This window comes from Tamandua tetradactyla, chromosome 25 (assembly GCF_023851605.1).
Source record: "Tamandua tetradactyla isolate mTamTet1 chromosome 25, mTamTet1.pri, whole genome shotgun sequence".
In the NCBI taxonomy this organism is placed as follows: Eukaryota; Metazoa; Chordata; class Mammalia; order Pilosa; family Myrmecophagidae; genus Tamandua; species Tamandua tetradactyla.
In genome coordinates this window covers 29,881,491-29,900,808 of record NC_135351.1, presented here as the reverse complement: position 1 = coordinate 29,900,808, position 19,318 = coordinate 29,881,491, and the positions used below count along the sequence as shown (strand labels likewise).

At 36.6% G+C, this 19,318-nt stretch overlaps 1 protein-coding gene across 2 annotated transcripts; it reads left to right on the top strand.

The window, feature by feature from the left end:
- The first annotated feature begins 291 nt into the window (after nucleotides 1-291).
- ZNF322 (zinc finger protein 322) lies at nucleotides 292-16,921 on the top strand. 2 transcript variants are annotated; one of them, XM_077143875.1, is made up of 3 exons: nucleotides 292-634; nucleotides 1,470-1,554; nucleotides 14,655-16,921. In XM_077143875.1, the coding sequence occupies exon 3, from the start codon at nucleotides 14,837-14,839 to the stop codon at nucleotides 16,043-16,045; it is 1,209 nt and encodes a 402-aa protein (XP_076999990.1). In that variant the 5' UTR covers nucleotides 292-634; nucleotides 1,470-1,554; nucleotides 14,655-14,836; the 3' UTR covers nucleotides 16,046-16,921. The 2 variants fall into 2 exon arrangements, with proteins under 2 accessions (XP_076999990.1, XP_076999991.1); XM_077143876.1 differs by lacking the exon at nucleotides 292-634 and adding an exon at nucleotides 691-881.
- Nucleotides 16,922-19,318: the final 2,397 nt, after the last annotated feature.

Below are 19,318 nucleotides of genomic sequence, written 5' to 3'. Positions count from 1 at the left end.
GGGCACGGCTTCTTCTCAGGGTAACCGGTGAGGCCTAGCTGACCCTCCCCACGCGCTCCGCCGCGCCGCACCGCGCCACACAGCGTCCGGCGTCTTCCTCCCACGCGCTCCGCCGCTCCCGGCTTCGGCCCCTATTGGCCCAGGTCGCCCGGGCGGAGCGGTCCCGTGACTCCGGGCTGGGTGCGCCCGCCTCTCCAGTCCAGCTGACCCTCTCTCCCCTCGCGACGTCAGCGAGCACCCTCCCAGTCCGCTGGGCCGCGCCGGGACTCGGCCCCTATTGGCGCAGAGAGTGCTGGTCGCCGGAGCCGGGCGATCATGTGACTTAGGGGGCGGGCGCGCCGGCCGCTCCCGAGCCCGGCTGACAGGGCCCGCGTAACTGGCCTCCTCGGCCCTGTAGCGCTTAGTAGGCGGCCCGGCCCAGCTCCCCTTGCCTGGGCGCGCGAAGGGAGCGGCTTTTCGCTCTCATCCGACCTCCCTGGACCCATTCTCTTCCTCTTTCCGAAGCTGGGCCCATAGGGCCATTGCCGCGGAGCCTGCGGCCGCAGTGAACCCCTAATCCCGGTATCCAGCGAGTAACCGGAAGTGCCGTCTCCAGCCGAAGAGCCGCCAAGAGGCGGTGCCCGCGGCTGCGGTGGTAAGTGCGGCCAGTGGGGCCTGGGAGGGGCGCGGCCTGGTGGCGGAGGTGGGGCGCGGCGGGGTGGAGGTGCGGGGAACCCCGAGACCCCGCGGCCTGAGCGGTGGGAGCAGCCCCAGGCCCTCGCAGCCGAGCGGGATGTGAGCTCTCCTGACGGATGGAGGATTGAGAGGACGTCAGTGAAAAGTTGAAAGAAGATACGCTTAGTATCGTTGTTGCTGGAGACAATAATAGTGAACATTGCCAGGTACTTTTCTAGGCGATTTATCTCTTATATTGAGAACAAACCCAGTGATATTGAGTGGAGTTTTATTTTTTCACATCTTCAGTGCAAAGATTAGTTATGTTTCAGTTGAACCTATATGCAGAAGAACCTGGTTTGTTTAGTTATTCCGTAACCATTTCTTTTTTGAAACCTGAATTATGTGGCCTTGTATTATATATACTTAGCACGTACACGGTGGTAGAAAAATGGCTCCTGACCTTAGTAGTTGAGATTATACAAAACAACAACAACAACACTTAGCAGAAGGGGGAAAATGAAAACAAACAAGAAAAACCGGCTCAGGATTCGGAAGGTTATGAAGTTAAACTTAGTCGTTATTCAGAAAGATTCTTGATGTTTTATCTAGAGCCAGGTCGGGAAGGAACTGATGGCTTCAGGAGGTAATTCTTGCAGGAGAAACAGAATGTTAACAAAGGTGGGGTAGAGGTAAAATGTGGTTGGAGGACACGACCAGACTGGGGAGTAAATGGAACCAATACTTAGATGTTCACGTTTATAAAATTATAAATGTTATAAAGTCATCTTTCATATTATTGAATTTTTCTCTAGGAGAGGGAAAAATTAAATGCTGTGAATGGATCTGAACCAGAGACCTCTTGGAGCCCAAAGGAAGACAGTCTTGTGTCTTTTTATGGTAAGTGGCATACCAGGCTGTATATTTAGATAAATCATGTGTTTTGTTTTGTTTTTGAGGTGGGGTACAGGAGAGGAATGGAAGAAAATATGGGAAGAAGAGAGTGATCCTTTTTTAGCTCCTCAGCACAGTCACAAAGCTGGGCCCTGTCCTAAATTTATCTATTTTGTGCTCCTTTGCAATATGTATATTCACAATGGGCTTGCAGTAACTGCTTCTTCATTGATTTGCAGCCCAAAGAAGACAGTATGCCTACAAGTTAGATAGGTTCTGGAGTCAGGTGAGTTGATTTAAGTCCTGACTCTGCTATTTACTAGTTATAAATTCTTGATGATTTGCTTAACTGCCCTATGCATCAGGTTTCTACCTGTAAGGTGAAAACAGTGGCATTGACACCTATCTTACAAGGTTCTTGGGAGAATTTAATAAAATAACCCATGTTAAAGAGCTCTGAAGTTCTAGGATTCAGCCTGTCTGCTTGGATTTCTGTTATCTGCATGCTTATTCTGTGTGTTCTGTTCCTAGGCCTGGGAGAATACCTGTCTCTCCCTATGTTGGGGTAAGAGAAGCTTCTTAGTGGAGGGAACCCTGGAGCTAAGGATATATTGGGGTTTACTAGATGGACCAGCTAGGGACTGTAGGCCTAGATTGTTCTGTTCTTACTGGAATTCAGGGATGATGACAGCTCTTTCTTGTTCTAGTATATATTCATTCATTCAACATTGTATTCTAGATGTAATTGGGAATATTGCAATAAACAAAGATTAAGTCCTATCCCTAAGGGAATTTATATTCTACTATGAGAGACAAATTAACAAATGTAAAATGTGGACTAAAAAGTTGGATGGCAATAACAGATGGAAGAAAAATAAAGTAGGGTAAGGGGACATAGAGGCTATTTTATATTTTAGATAAGGTGTGTGCTTCTCTTTGAGGAAGCAATTTTTAGACAGAGACTTCAGTCAAATGAAGGAGCAAGCTATGCGGGGAAAGAGCATTCTGGGTGGAAGGAACAAGTGCAAAAACTATTAGATGGCCTGTGAAGTTGAAGATAGCAGTGCCCCATTGTGTAGGGCAGTAGAGATCACTATAAAAACTTTGGGTTTTATACTCAGATGGGAAACACAGTGACTTAAAGTAGGGAAGTGTTGCCTATTTTTGAGGTTTGGTAGCCAGAACTGTAATTTATTTTCTAGGTGCTGACATCTCAAAGGCTTATATATGAATATATAATGGTTTCCATATTAAAAAATTTTTTTTACTTGGTATCCCACACTTTATCGGTGAATTTTGGCAAATATGTATCCTACCCTAATAACTTTAGGGAATAATCTGATTGATTTATCAAGCTATGATTAAGTTCAGAATCTTTTATTTCTACTCGTCTTCTTTTGACCTTAGCAATAATACACATTTTAAAAGACAAAGTGCCCATAAAGCCCATTATCTTATACTAGCTATTTGTCCATATGCCTATATAGCTTTACTTAGTTGTGTTTCTGATTTGGAATTTTTCCTTTTATTTTTAACATTTCTCCATAATTTTTTCCTAATTTTTGTAAAATTTTCATAGTAATTGTTAACTGGCTGAATTATTTTATTATATATTATTTAGTTAATTGTTTTAAATGAATTCTGCACAAGAGTCCATTAAAGAAGTAGGCACAGGATGAGCTTAATAAACGTTGGTGTTTTTGTGCATGTGAAAGTGGAATTAAGGAAATAATTCCATCTACTGAGACCCAGACCTTACTTGAGTACTTTACTGGCAGGATCTCACCTACTCCTCATAGCAGCTCCATGAGGGTTGTTTACATTAGCTGTGTGTTACAGTTGTTTACATTCCATGAAGCATGTGATAGTTAGCCAGGCCTGTTTATCAAAGGGGAAATTGAAGTTGAAAGCGGTTAAGTAATTGCCCAAAGTCGCAGCACTAGAAAGGTGCAGAGTGGGAATTTGAGCCAAAATCTTATTCCAGAACTTGAATTTTTAATTTTAGCAACCTCAATATACTAACCCTCAGCCACCATGTTCTTTAAAAATCAAAACAAAATAGCTTTTAATTTTAAAATAATTTCAAACTGACAAAAAAGTTGCAAAATAGTAGAAAGAATGCCTATATACTCTTTACCCAGACTCCTTAAATGTTAGCATCTTACCACATTTGTTTTATGATTCTGTGTCTTAACATGTATACATACATGTGCATATAAGTACTTTTTTTTCCTTTGAACCATTTGGGAGAAAGTTACAAATGTAATGCCCATACTCAAACAGAGAATTAAATCCTAAGACATTCAAAACCCTACAGTCCTAAATCCCTAAAATCCTAAGGTATGTAATGAGTTAACTTCTCTTCTATGCATATAGAATGTTACTAGCTATACATGTTGTCCTTGGGAGACATGAGAAAATAGTTACTCAAATCATCATCTATAGGGCAAAATTCTTTACAAGAAAATTTAGAAAGCCTGTCTTAAATACTTGTCTATTTCTTAAATACAAGTATGTTTCCTACATTACCATTACAATTGTCAAAATCAGGAAATTAACATTGATTCAGTACTATTATCTAATCTCCAGGCCTTAATAAAATTTTCCCCATTGTCCCCTTAATATCCTTTATAATCAACAGAAACAAATTTTTTTTTCCAGGTCACCCATAGCATTTAGTTGTCATGTCTTCTTATTCTGGTACAGCTCCTCAGACTTTGTCTTTCATAATCTTGACTATTTTTTTAAGAATTTAGGCCATTTATTTGGTAAGATATCCCTTAATTTGAATTTGTTGTTTCCTCATGATTAGATTCAGTTTATTTTTGGCACAACAGTGATGTCCTGTTCTTCTGTTTGCATCACATTAGGAGGCGCATGATGTTGATATGTCTTATTACTGGTGACTTAATTTTGATCACTTGGTGTGGTAGTTAGATTCAGTTGTCAACTTGGCCAGGTGAAGGTACCTAGTTCTGTTGCTGTGGACATGAGCCAGTGGTATGTGAACCTCATCTGTTGCTCATTACATTTGCAGTCGGCTAGGAGGCGTGCCTGCTGCAGAATGATGTTTGATTTAATTGGCTGGTGCTTAAATGAGAGAGCTCAATGTAGCACAGCCCAAGCAGCTCAGCATACCTCATCTCAGCACTCACAGCTCAGCCCATGCCTTTGGAGGTACAGACAGGAGTCACCCCGGGGAAAGTTGTTGGAACCTAGAGGCCTGGAGAGAAGGCCTGCAGAGATCACCCTGTGCTTCCCACATAAGAAAGAACCTCAGTTGAAAGTTAGCTAGCTGCCTTTCCTCTGAAGAACTGATGAAATAAATCCCCTTTTATGAAAGCCAATCCATCTCTGGTGTATTGCATTCCAGCAGCTAGCAAATAAGAATACTTGGTTAAGGTGGTTGGTATCTGCCAGGTTCCTATACTGTGGAGTTACTCTTTTTCTCTTTGTAATTATGAAACATCTAGTAGGGGAGAGCTTTTTAAACTGTAAATACGTGATTCTCAAAGATTTCATCCATTAAAATTTTGTCTGAAACAATTATGCTCTTTTGATAGACATATTAGATTTTTTCATCCCATCATTCCATCTACATTTAATTGTTGACTTTCTAATGTAAGAAAAAAACATTCTCTTTCCCTTTATTCATTTATTTGTTTTTATGAGTATGGATTCACAGGTTCTTGTTTTATTGTGTCACTATTCTGTTATTAACATTATTTATTTTGATGCTTTAATTGTTCCAGATTTGTACGGTAGGAGCATCTGCTTCTTGGCTTCTGGGTCCCTTTGACATATTGTCATCATTTTTTGAGTACTGCTTTATTTTCTGGCACAACAAGATGTTCCAGATTTATCTTGTACTTCTCCAGTTCTGGAATCAGCTGTTTCTTCAAGGAGCGTTGGCATCTTTTACTGGAGAGGGTATTTAGAAACCAAGATCTAGGTGTTTAGAATGCTTGTTACTGCTGGGCTGGGCTTTCACTAATTTTGTGACCCATCAGCAGACATTACTAAGAAAAACAAATACATACTCTAACATACTTTCACACACAAATTTATACTTTTTCTGTCATATTTTTAAAAACCTTTTGTTCATACTGATACCTCCAATTCTGTGGTGTTGAACTGATACCAAAAGTTTAACACCACAGAGTTCATTCTGGTTTTTCTCTTTCCATATTTGTAATTTCCTTCTTTGAGAGTAAGGAATCTGAATGCCTTTGTCCATTGTATATTTACTTATTTGTTCAGTCTTAGATTACAAATTAAGTAGTGTACCCATGCAGTGAAAGCCCAGCCCAGTAGTAATGAGCATATTAGGCACCTAGACCTTGGTTTCTAAATATATGGGCGAAAAGCCCTACTAATTTAGTTCAGTGTTTGTCTGTTGTTCTGTTTATCTTTAGCTTGAGGTTATATAGTCCTAATACTGTGCAAGAGATTTATTTTTTTCCAGTTCTGGATGATTGTGTTATTTATTTTGAGACATGGCTTTGTTTTTGTTTGTATTTCATTTTACATTTTCTTTCCTAACCTTGTCTTTCTGACAGTTTGCTTGTTTGTTTATTTATTTTAAAAATTGAGTATGTGAAACAACATGGTTCTAAAAGTAAAAATATGTATATATGCATACAAAATGGTATGCTCAGAGAATTGTCACTCCTTTCCCTCTATATCAATTCCGTTTTCCTGTTCTTTCAATCCCATTTCAACCACTATCTGATAATAATCAATTTTAATTTTTCTTATTCTTTTTGGATAATTGAATAAACTCTTTTTTTCCTTCTTTCTCACACAAATTTCTCATGCATTTAAAAATAATTTTATCATTTACCTGAAAATCACTCCATATAAGTTCATAAAGATTTTCCTTATTCTTTTTTTATAGCTATATTGTACCCTATTATATGGCTATATCATAGTTTATTCAGCCACTTTCTTACATATGGACATTTAGATTGTTTCAAAAAATATTTTCCAGTTATAACCATTGTTACAGTGAATAAATTTATTATGCATGTGTGTTTTCATATGATTGTATCTTCAAAGTTAATTTTCTAGAAATGGGATTGCTGGTCAAATATAAGTTCAGGTCTGCTTTTGTTAGATATTGCCAAATTTCCTTTCAAAGAAGTTGTACCTGTTTGATTCCCTCCAGCCCTATATGAGAGTGACTGTTACCTCACAGCTTTGACAACAGCGTTATCATACTTTTAAATTTTTGTCAATTTCACAGGCAAGAAACAGTATTTTATACTTTTAACTTGTGTTTCTTTAATTCTGAGTGAGATAACTGAGCATCTTTTCAAAATTTTAAGTGAGAGTTTCATATCTTTTATGTGTGTGATCTGTTCTTGTCTTTGCCTATTTTCTATCAGGCTTTTGGTCTTGTCCCTCAATTTTTAAGAGATCTTTTAATATTAGATATGTTATTTCTTTATCTTGAATATATGTTACAAATATTTTCTCACAAATACTTTCTCTCAGCTTATCCATTGACTTTTGACTTTATTTTTACATGAAAAATGTTTTAATCTTAGTCAAATTACCAATCATTTTGCATCTCAATTTTGTATCATAGTTGGAAAATATTTTTATACACTGAGGTTAAAGTAGAATTCATTCACCCATGCTTTCTTTTAATCTTGTCTGGTTCCAATTTGTACATTCAAATCCCTGATCAGGTTGGAATTAATTTTGATTAAGATGTAAGATGAAATTTTCTCACATCTTCATCTCAAGATGAAGTTTTCAGGTGGCTACCCTGATATTCTAGTACCTTTTATTAAAAGTCCATTTTTTGGCCTTGTGGTTTGAGATGTCATTATTCTCATACTTGAGATGTCACTTTTATCATACACTTAATTTCCATATGTACTTGGGTCTATTTCTGGATTTTCTATTCTGTTCCACAGATCTTTTTCTCTATTCATGTACCAGGACTACATAGTTTTAATATTAGAGGTTTTCTGATAAATTCTAATGTCTGGTTAATCATATCAAATAACCTTTCTTTTCATTGTTTCCTGGTTATACTCGCTTGTTGGTTTTTCCAAGTGAATTTGAATAACATCTTTTTGGCCTCTGGTATTAAGGAACTTTTTCTGTAGAAGACCAGAAAGTAAATATTTGGGTCATATGGTCTGTTGCAGCATTCACCTCTTCCTTGTTGTGTGAGAGAAGCCACAGATAATAGATTAATGACTGAGTGTGACTTTGTTTCAATAAGATTTTACAAAGAACAGGAGGTGGTCTAGAATTGATCTGTGAGCCATAGTTTCTGGATTCCTCGTCGAGTGCCAAAAAGAGGCTTATTGTGTTGCTTTGTTTTTAGATTTGAATATTTTTAATTGGAAAAAAGTACACTTAGAACCACCAAAAATGGATTTATTAGTTAACTCATCCATAAGCATATTTAAATATAGTATCCAAATAATCATTGTAAAGCTTGTGTCTGTACAATATTTGATATACCACTTAAAATTAAGGCAAACAAGGAAAAAAATCTGCAAATACAGATATCATTTCATAAATTTGAAATATTAAGCACTAACTTAAATGTCATTTAATTAGCTATCAAAACTGAATGTTCTCAAAATATCACATATAAAATTATCACAAATATCAATTTTGCTATAGTAATGATCTATGTTACTGAAATTTCAGGAAAATGTAAAAAAATACACAAATGTTATTACAATTACTATATACAGATATGACCACCAAAAAATGGATATCTTAGCTTATCCATAAACGTATTAAATAAAGTATCTAAATAATCATAGTAAAGCCTATGTTTATATGATGTTTCATAAACCAATTTAAAATTAAGGTACACAAAGGAAAATTCAGATATGAATATCAAAGTTTCTTAAATTCTAGTATTAAACAATTGAAAATTAAGGTACACAAGGAAAAAATTTGATATGGATATCAAAGTTTCTTAAATTCTAATGTTAAACACTTAATATAAAACTAAGTGCCATTTGATTAGCTATCAAATCTGTACAATTTCAAAATATCAAATAGAAAGTTATTAGAAATACAACTTTGCTATAGTAATGAGTTATGTTACGGAACATTTTCAGGTTTTTTATTTCAAGAAAATATAAAGATACAAATGTTTTTACAATTAACATGAAAATCTTGTCTCCCATAACATTTGAAATCTATTTTATCTGATATCATTATAGCTACTTTTGTTTTCTTTTGTTTATAGCTTGCATAGAACATCTATTTCCATCCTTTCAATTTATTTATGTCCTTGCATCTAAGGTAAATCTTCAATAGGCAGCATATAGATAGGTCAAATTAATCTATTTTGTCAGTCTGTCTTTAAATTAGTGAGTTTAGTCCATTAATATTGAGAATTATTACTGTAAAAGCAGTTCTTGAGTCTATCATCTTCTATAGTTATTTGTCAGATTTATATATTCTTTTCCCTCTTTCATTTTTTTTTTAAGTTACACTTACTATTACTCATCAATTCTGTACCCTCTTCCAGACCTCCCTTTCTAGTCTTTTTTCAATTGACAGAACTCCTTTTAATATTTCTTGGAGGGCAGGTATCTTGCTGGCAGATTTTTACAGCTCTTGTTTATCTGTGAAGATGTTGATCTCTCCCTCAGTTTTTCAGGACAACTTGACAGGTTGTTAAAGAATTCTTGGCTAGAAGTCCTTCTTGTTCAGAATCTTAAATATATCATACCTCTGCCTTCTTGCTTCTGTGGTGCTTGTTGAATAGTCTGAGCTCAGTCTTGTATAGTTTCCTGTGTATGTAATAAATCTCTTTTCTCTTAATACTTCCATGACTTTTTGTTTCTTTTCAAGATTTGACATCCTGATAGGTGTATATCTTGGAATAAGCCTCTTTGGATTTATTCTATTTGGAATTCATTGGGCTTGTTTGGTTTGAATATTTATGTCTTTCATAAGGGTTGGAAAGTTTTCCCTTATATCTTCAACTAGCCTTCCTAACCCTTTACTCTCCTCTTCTCCCTCTGGGACACCAATAATTTTTATATTTGTATGTTTCATGTTATCTGTCATTTTCCTGAGATCAAGTTGTGTTTTTTCCATCTAACTTACCATTTGTTCTTTTGAACATTCAAGTTTAATTGTCCTTTCTTCTAATTTGCTTATTCTTTCTTCTGTCTCTTGATGTCTACTATTGTGAGTCTCTAATATATTTTTAATCTGGTCTACAGTTTCTTTCATCACTGTGATTGCTAATCTTTTTCTATTTCTTCTTTTTAATTCTTCTTTATGTTCCTCCAATGTGTTTTTTCCTTTTTTAAAATATTTTTAAGAAATATCTACACACAGTCCAACCATATTATACAATTAGTGGCTTACAATATCATCACATAGTTGTGTATTTCCAGTGTCTCTTGATATCTTTTATATTGTTATGAACAACCTTAATTAATTGGTCCAAATTCTGTGTCTCCTCGGGTGATTTAACTTGGTCATTTAGCTGAGCCATATCTGCCTGGTCCTTCACATGAATTATGATCATCTGTTGCAGACAGGGCATTTTAATGTCTTAATAAGGTTATTTTGCAGGTTTTTCCCCTTGCCTCGTCTAAGATTTTGCATCTACCTGAATTAGCTTCGAAGATCCCCTTTTGGACTTGGTTTGTCAGTCTTTCCCCATGAAACCATGTACCTAATCTCAAAATGGGTTGCAGGGCTTTGTTTCAGAGCTAGATAGGCAATTTGTCAGACTGTGGTTTCCTCTTCTCCCCAGCAGATGGTGGTTTTGAGCCATTTCCTTCCCTTAGGCCCACCTTTCCCCACCAGCAGTGAGGTACTAGCTGAACTAAGTGGAAATCTGATGGAACTCGAGCCAGGTTTTACCCAAATCCACCAGCTCTGGAGCTGGGGAATGAACGACATGCAACTGGACAGAGACTTCTGTGTGGCCAATGGATTTAGTGGCCCACAGGCTCTCTCCTTGCCTGGCCCCCAGGATGACCCCGAGCTATAGGATTGGGTCTTTCTGCTTTACCTGCCTAGAGCCAGTCCTAAAATGTTTGGAGACCAGTCACAGCACTCACGTGGGCCAGCTTTCTCAGCCTTACATCTCCATCCATGCACATCTACAATCTTTGGGCCTCCGTGGGGAAAGGAGAGTGGTGCCAGGGCCCAAACAGGTCTCTCACACTGGTTGGATATTGAACCAGCACACTCCGCATCTTCCCATCTTCCCCAGAGAAGGGCCCTCCAGTCCTTGCCAAAAAACCAGGTGCCCACAGCAGCGTGTCACAAGGTAGAGGAGCATGCACTTTACCTTGACTAAGTGGAGTCTATGCAAAGGAAAAACATGGCTGTTAATCTTCCAACTTTGCCATGGAAACTCCCAGCTAAGAAGCCAAAGGGAAAATCTTCCCAAGCCAGCTGCGGGGGTAGGTGAAGTAGTGACCGAGCACATACAACCCATTCTCTGCATTCCAAAATCTTCAGTTTTTTGCCCAGGGCTTCCCTATGCAGGGCAGAAGATCCTCCAAGATCACTTGCACCCTGGAACCACTGTCCCAGTCACTTTTCCATAGCATCTCCTGTTGCATGGATCTAGGGGAGGTCAGCCTCGCCTACTCCGCTGTCTTGCTGAAAGTCTCTCCTTATTGTTATTTTTATTGAGATTTTGTTAAATTCACAAAATTTTTTAGGAAGAACTGACATATTCATGATGTTGAGTCATTTATCCAAAAAAGACAGGATGTCGTTCCTTTTGTCCAGGTCTACTTTTGGGTTTCTTAGGAATATTTGAAAGTTTGATATTTTTGCACCATTTTATTTTTAAGTATTTTATATTATTGATTTTATACAAAGATTTTCTTTTTCTATCATTGTATGCTCTAATTTATATATATAAGAGAGCTATTGATTTTCTATGTGAATTTTAAATCCTGCCACTTCACCTTATTGTTTGAGACAGTTTTAGCATTGGTTTTCTCTAGGGTTTTCCAGGTTTAATACCATCTCCTCTCCAAGTAGAGATAGTTTTACTTACTTTTCAGTTCTTGTACTTCTAACTGATTTCTCTTATCTGGTTACATTGACTGATATTTCCAGGTTAATGTTTGATAGTAGAAAGAGATAGTGGTCTTCTTTGCCCTGTTTCTGCTCCTGGTGAAAATAACTTTTGTTTTTCCTCATTTTTGGTGCTGACTTTAGGACTAAAGTATGAATATTTTCTTATGTTTCTTAAAGTATCCATTAATTCTTACTTTCTTGAGTGTTTTTATCACAGGGAAGGACTGACAAACCAAATCCAAAAGGGGATCTTCAGAGCTAATACAAGTAGATACAAAATCTTAGATGAGGCAAGAAATATCAATGGGAGTTCTGTCAACTGAAAAAAGACTAGATAAGGGAGGTCTGGAGGAAGGTACGGAAAACCTTCCAACCCTTAAAAAAGACATAAATATTCAAACCCAACAAATCCCAAATAGATTTTGGGATTTTTATTGAGACTCTTTCAGCACCTACGCAGATAATCGTGATTTTTCTCCATTGATGTGTTAATATGGGGTATTATATAAATGGATTTCCTAATATTCAATTAACCTTGCATTTCTTGAATACACTCCACTTGGTCATGGTGAATTCTTTCCAAATGCAGTTTTGTTAGCACTTTTTACATTAGTTTTCATAACTGATACTGGTCTGTAAAAGTTTCTGTACTATCTTCACTAGATTTCATAGGTATCAATGTTATACTTGTTTCGTAAGAATTAAGAAATTTTTTCTTCATTTCCAGTGCTCTGAAAATATTTATGAGGGATTGGGTTTTATTTGGTCTTTGTAGGTTTGTTAGAATTCCCTTATGAAATGATCTGGTGCTATTGCTTTTTTTGTGGGCCAGTTCCTCGAAAACTTTATTTCTTATGTGCAAATTAGTGTTTTTAAACTTTTCATCTCTAATGGGGTCCATTTTGGTAAATTTTACTTCATGAGGAAATTATCTCTTTAGTAGGTTATCACCTTTATTTATGTAAAGGTCTGCAGAATGGTCTCATTTAGGGGTTTTTTTGTTGGTGGTTTTTAATTTTTTTGTTGGGAAAAATCTTCATACACATACTTTCTCTGCATGGTACACAATAAGTGGCTCACAGTATCATCACATAGTTGTGTATTCATCACCATGATAACTTTTTTGAACATCTCCAGCAAAAGAAATAAAAAAGAAAAAACTCGTATATGTCATACCCCTTTCCAGTCCCTTTCATTGACCACTGTTGTTTCAAGCTACTCAATTTATTTTAACCTTTGTTCCCCCTATTATTCGTTTATTTCTTATCCATATTTTTTATTCATCTGTCCAAACCATAGATAAAAGGAGCACCAGACACAAGATTTTCAGTCACGCAGTCACGTTGCAAAAGCTGTATCTATCATTACACAATCATTTTCAATTGTTGTTTTGTTTTTTCATATTTCAATGGTTATTTCTCCTTTGTCCTTTCTTATTTTGAATGTATGCCTTCTCCCTTTTTGTTCTTAATTAATTAATAGCTTCACAACTTGTTTTTCAGAATAAGTAGGACTTTGATCTCTAATTAAATTTATTTTTCTATTGTGTGGTTCATTAATTTCCACTTTCATTTTTTTTCCTATCTTTTGATTTATTTTTTTCTTAGCTATTTCCTGAGAATTCATTCCATTTATTATTTTATTTTTATTGATTATAAAAGGTTGTGAATATTCCCTTGATCACTGCTTTAAATTTAACGCATAGATTTCAGTACATAATTTTTAATTAGCAATATTTTTTAGAAACTCTGTATTTTTTATTTCCCCTTTTATTGGACAGTTGTTTAGTAGTTTGTTTTTTTCCCATTTTTGTAGGGGCTATTGATACAGTAAATTTTTAATTTTACTATGGAATGTTGCTTGTAATATATCTACTTTATGAAACTTACTGATCCTTTATGACCTAAAAATGACAGATTTTTGTGAAATTTCATCTGTACTCAAGAAGAAGATTTATTCCCTATTATCAGAAAGGTTCAATATATATCCATAAGATGCAGTTACTTATTAGGTTATTTAGCCCTTTTGCATCTTTATTTTGGTCTACTTTGTTTGCCTTTCATCTAGAGTCATATATTAAGGTTTTCTATTGCTAATGTGTTTTTATTTTGTGTTTCTTTGCATCTATTGTAGTTTTTGCTTTATAAAGGTGATTGCTCTGTTGTTTGACACGTGACATACTGTCATAAGTTTCATTGCAATTTATGGCTTTTTGAATTAAGAAAGTTCATTTAACGTGTTTATCATGTCTTTTTTGATTGGAGTTTTATTTTGTCTGATATAAGGATCATAATTGCTGCTTTTATTGCTTCTGTTTGCCTGGTTTATTATCTCTGTTTTCTTGCTATTCCTTTCTGAATCACTTTGTTTTATGTGTCTCATATTTGGCATATAGTTGGGTCTTGTTTCATAAGCCAAGCTGAAAATCTTTTCGTATTATTGAGAAAACTCATTCACATTTATTGATATAAGTTTGGTCTTGCCATTGTCATATTACTTATGTTATAATTATAATTTCATTATGTTTTATTTGCTCTGTTCTTTCGCATATTATGTGTTTTCGTTAAAAAAATTTTTTTGGTAGTCTGGAAAGTTTGATTTTTGTTTTAATGGCTACCTTTGCACTTAGAACTTTTTAAAATGTGTATAATCTTATTTTCTTTTTTAACCTTTAATTATATGGCTTATCAATTTTTAATAGTGTCCTTTAACTGACATCTGTCACTGATGCAATAATCAGTGAGGTTATTTTACTTTGTTTTTCCTTCCTTCAGCTCCCATTTTTTTGTTGAATTATTTATATTTTATGAGACTGTATAACACTTAACAAGATTTACTAACTAATTCAGTAGCACCCTCTTGTCATTGTAGTATAGTGTTTGTTTTTTTAATGGATAGCATTTTTTGGAGGATGTTCAGGGGAAAGAATGTGTTTCTTTTTTTTATTTCTCTTCATCTTGAAAGATCTTGGATTTCTGTCTCTTCTGCAATGATTTTAATTTTGAGGATTCTTTTCTTAGTTATGGGATTACAAATAATTTTTCTTCTTTGTCTTACAGGGTTGGAAATATTAGCGGAGGGATTAGTGTATATGATGCTGGAATCTTGTAGCAGTGAAGTGCTCCTGACTAAAAGGTCTGAAACAGATGTATCTTCCAAGTTCTTATCAAGAAAATGACTAGAAAGACAATGATGGGTCAACAAGACCAGTGGAAAATTCCCTAGGAGAGAGCCATAGAAAATGTACACTTCAGAAGAGAAATGGAATCAGAGAACTCAGAAAAGAAAAATATATCATGTATGCACTCAAAAGGGTAAAAAGATTTTTATTCATGTGCATAAGATCACTCAAATAGATGATCAAATATACCAGTGCCTTGAATGTGAGCAAAGCTTCTGTGAAAACTTAGCTCTTATTATGTGTGAGAGAATCCATACTGGGGATAAACCTTATAGATGTGATATGTGTGAGAAAACCTTCATCCACAGCTCAGATCTTATTTCACACCAGAGGATCCACACTTACGAGAAACCTTATAAATGTAGCAAATGTGAGAAGAGCTTTTGGCACCACTTAGCCCTTTCAGGACACCAGAGAACACATGCAGGTAAAAAGTTTTATACGTGTGACATTTGTGACAAGAATTTTGGTCAGAGCTCTGATCTGCTTGTCCATCAGAGAAGCCATACAGGCGAGAAACCTTATCTATGTAGTGAATGTGATAAATGCTTCAGTCGAAGTACAAACCTCATAAGGCACCGAAGAACTCACACAGGTGAGAAACCATTTAAGTGTCTGGAATGTGAAAAAGCTTTTAGTGGGAAATCAGATCTTATTAGCCACCAGAGAACTCATACTGGTGAAAGACCCTACAAATGTAATAAGTGTGAGAAGAGTTACCGACACCGTTCAGCCTTCATTGTACATAAAAGAGTTCATACTGGGGAGAAGCCCTATAAATGTGGTGCCTGTGAGAAATGCTTTGGCCAGAAATCAGACCTTATTGTGCACCAGAGAGTCCACACGGGTGAGAAGCCGTATAAATGCTTAGAATGTATGAGAAGTTTTACTCGGAGTGCCAACCTAATTAGGCACCAAGCAACTCACACTCATACTTTTAAATGCCTTGAATATGAGAAAAGTTTTAGTTGTAGCTCAGACCTTATTGTGCATCAGAGAATTCATATGGAAGAGAAACCACATCAGTGGTCTACGTGTGAGAATGGCTTCCTCCTAGGCATGGACTTTGTTACCCAGCAGAAAATGAGAACTCAAACAGAGGAGCTACATTATAAATACAGTGTGTGTGATAAAAGTTTCCACCAGACCTCAGCCCTTCTTCAACACCAGACAATCCGCATTGGTGAAAAACCATATATCTGTAATGTGGGTGAGAAAAGCCTTGAGCTTAGCCCTCCCCATGCATCAGAATCCTCACAAATGTCTTGACCAGATGAGAAGTTATGATACCATAAAAAAATGTATGGTTGCATGTCAGGAGCTTACTATGAGAGATCCTTGGAAAACCATAGACTTTCCCCATATCTCAGACTGCAGTGGGGAACAAAGAACCTGCAATTGTAGGAAGTATGAGAAACGCTTTGCCCAGAGAGCTGTCCTAACCGAACACCTCATCAGTTAACTCTAGTGAGGTATCCCACCTATTCCCTGAATTTTGGGAAACCTTTAGTCCAAGCTCAAATCTGATCACACATGAGGATTCACACAGGTGGAAAATCGCACAAATACAGTGAGTGCATGAGAGCCTTCCAACAATGCTTGACTCTCCGTGTTCCAAGAGAATTCCCACAGGAAAACAACCATGTAAATGCTCTAGGTGTCAACAGTACTTCAGGCTGTGTGCACGTCTCATTGGACTTCAGAAAATCCACACTGGGGAAAGCCTCAAGTGTGAGAAAAGTAACAGAACTCTGATTTTCAAAATTCTGTATGTGTTTTATGTGTGGCAAAAGCATCAGAACATCAGTTGGAGAGCCTGCACACACACACCCAAGTCAGAAAAAGGACCTCATAAGTATCTGAATGGATAAAGCGTCTGTCAGTGATCAGCTCTCGTGGTACACCAGGGAACTCACATAAGTGAAAAACCCTTTAAACAAATACCTTGAGTCTGATAAAGCTTTGTTAGAAGTTCCTACCTTATTAGGCCCTAAAGAACTCATTCTGCAGAGGATTGTGCTCCAATGAGAGATCTAATTGTGGGTGAGAATCTGTGTAAATATAATATGTATGAGAAGAACTGTTCTCAAAGGTAGTTGAACAATATGATAACAGACGACTTTAAATGGAGTCAGTATGGAAACAGTTTTTTGGATACCCAGAGGCTCATTCTGGGAGTTGCTAGGGCAGGTCAGAGTAGGCCTGATGGGTAACTCAGGTAAAGATGCTTTTTTTTATCTGAACTACTTAATGATTGCTTTACTTTCATTGTTTTTTTTTTTTTGAATTCAGAAATCTGATAAAGACAAGGACTGTAACCATGTGATAGAAGGTGTGGCATGTGTTACCATTGGGGCAAAGGGGTATATTGATTTTGCCTCTTTTTTTTTCTTTTTTAACTCGACTATGATGGAGACTAGTATGTTGATAGATAATAGTTTGGGGATTTTTTGCTGGCAGTAAAAGAACTAAGAAGCTAGGGTGTAGTCATCCTAGATCAAAACTCTCCCAGTAGCTTCCCCTTTGCAGGGCCAACCTCATAAAGATGCAGAATACTCAGCTTTTTCTTAGTGTGAGTTGAGGCATACTCTTAAAAACTTCCCTTTTCCCTAGAATATCTTTCAGATTATCCCAGGTATTTGAAATTTCAACCTTGGAGTCATTTCAACTGAGAAATGCAAATTATAATATAATAGTTAATTATGTTCCTGATGTCTGTACTTTTATTACTTCACTCATCATGTCTATTTCAATGATAGATACCTTCATTCAGCTTCTTGCCAAATAGAGGAAGACTGAAAGAAAAGCATAAGCCTGGGTGGGTACAGAGTAAAGGCCACATAACGATGCAGAATTAACGGAGGAACCAAACTTTTTTATTTTAAGTATCCTGACTCCAAAACTTGTATTCTTTCCATTCCATTATCCTGCTGCTTATAGCAAATCTAGCACCATAATGACATGCCTTGCACAAGAATGAGAGAATACCTTTTAGTCCCAGGGAAAGAATTGCAGTCACCGTGATGTTGGGCATATATTTTGCTTGGAATACATGATTCTAAATGCTAGAAGGGGAAAGAAGTTGGTAGGTTGATCTGTGGTTTAAGGTTAAGCACTTCTCTCCAACTTAACAGGATAACTATGATTATGTTTAATATTGTCTAGAAATACTGTAATTAATTCAGGAATCTATAAATGGACTTGAGTTATTTTCTTCCCTCAGATTAAAAGACATTTAATAGAAATACTTCTGATTCCTGCAGTTTGGGTACTTTTTAGACAGATAACTAAATATTTGTTGCTAGTCTGAGTCCTCTGGTTTTGTTTACTTATCTTAGCAGATCCCAGAGCTCAAAGGAGCATTGGCATTTCGAGTCTTGGAATGGGCCAACTGCTGCTGTCCACTTTGTGTATGGCTCTAAGCTTTGATCCTAATGACTGGTTGTTCTAATTCTCCTTGTGACTCCTGAGCCATGATGATCATGATCTTAGGGCCAGTGGATATAGTTCCTAGTGATAATAAGGAATCTGATTCTAGGATGTTTTTCTCTTTTCTTTTAGAAAACAGATCCTGGAAGTTTATTTGGTCTGACGTGTTTCGGTAATTTTCATAAATAGCTCTTGTACCATGAGAAATTGCCCTGTGTGATAAAATGCACAAGATGTATTTGTTTCTCTTTGGTGAAGCTCATGCCTATCACTAGTATACGTTTGACATTTGTAATACTTAAAATAGTATTGGGGATCTAGCATGGTGGTGATGGAGATTAGTCCTTATGGCTAATTAGTAGACTTTGTAGGGAACGTGGAGAAGGGATCAAATCTTGGTATCATTAGCAGGGCAATGACTTGCCCCTTCTTTCAACTGATCTTAGTGGTAATCATCTCTAGTCTCTAAGTGAATTAAGAATGGAGCATCCTCAAAGAGAAAACCTTGAGGGCATGAAACAGATTTGAAGGCTTTTAACCATGGAGAAAAAAGGTGTTGGTATTATTCATATAGCATAACCTGAGGTTGGAGAGGACACTTGGGAGCCTGTAGCCAAAACTGGAAGGTAACTTCTGGGATGGATGGAGGTTCTCTTGAAGCAGTGCCAACCTAAATCTACCTCAGGTAAGTAGTTAGAATAACTTTTTCAAGATTTCAGACCAAATGAGATACTTGTATTCATCAGTCAGTGTGTTCCTATGCTTTAATGTTTTTGTTTTCCCTTAATTCTTAAATAAAAATTTGTTCTGAAAAACTCCTTTTGTGTCTCGACTGTACTAAGAGAAAAGGCATTTTCTCCTACACTTGCATTATAGAGTAGATATTCATGTTACTTTTAGACCTAGTAGTGGTGATAGCCATTGGGCCCTCTCTGTACTTCCAAGAGGTTTTGATGTAGAGGTAAAGAATGAATGAAAAGCTGTGAGGAAGATTGCCTGTGCTCTGCTCTGGACTTTGGAGCCTCAGTATAAATAGCAAAGGGAGGGGCAATAGATTAAATTGGCCATATTTGGAGCTTTGCTAAAATCATCACCAACAAAACTTTATTTTAA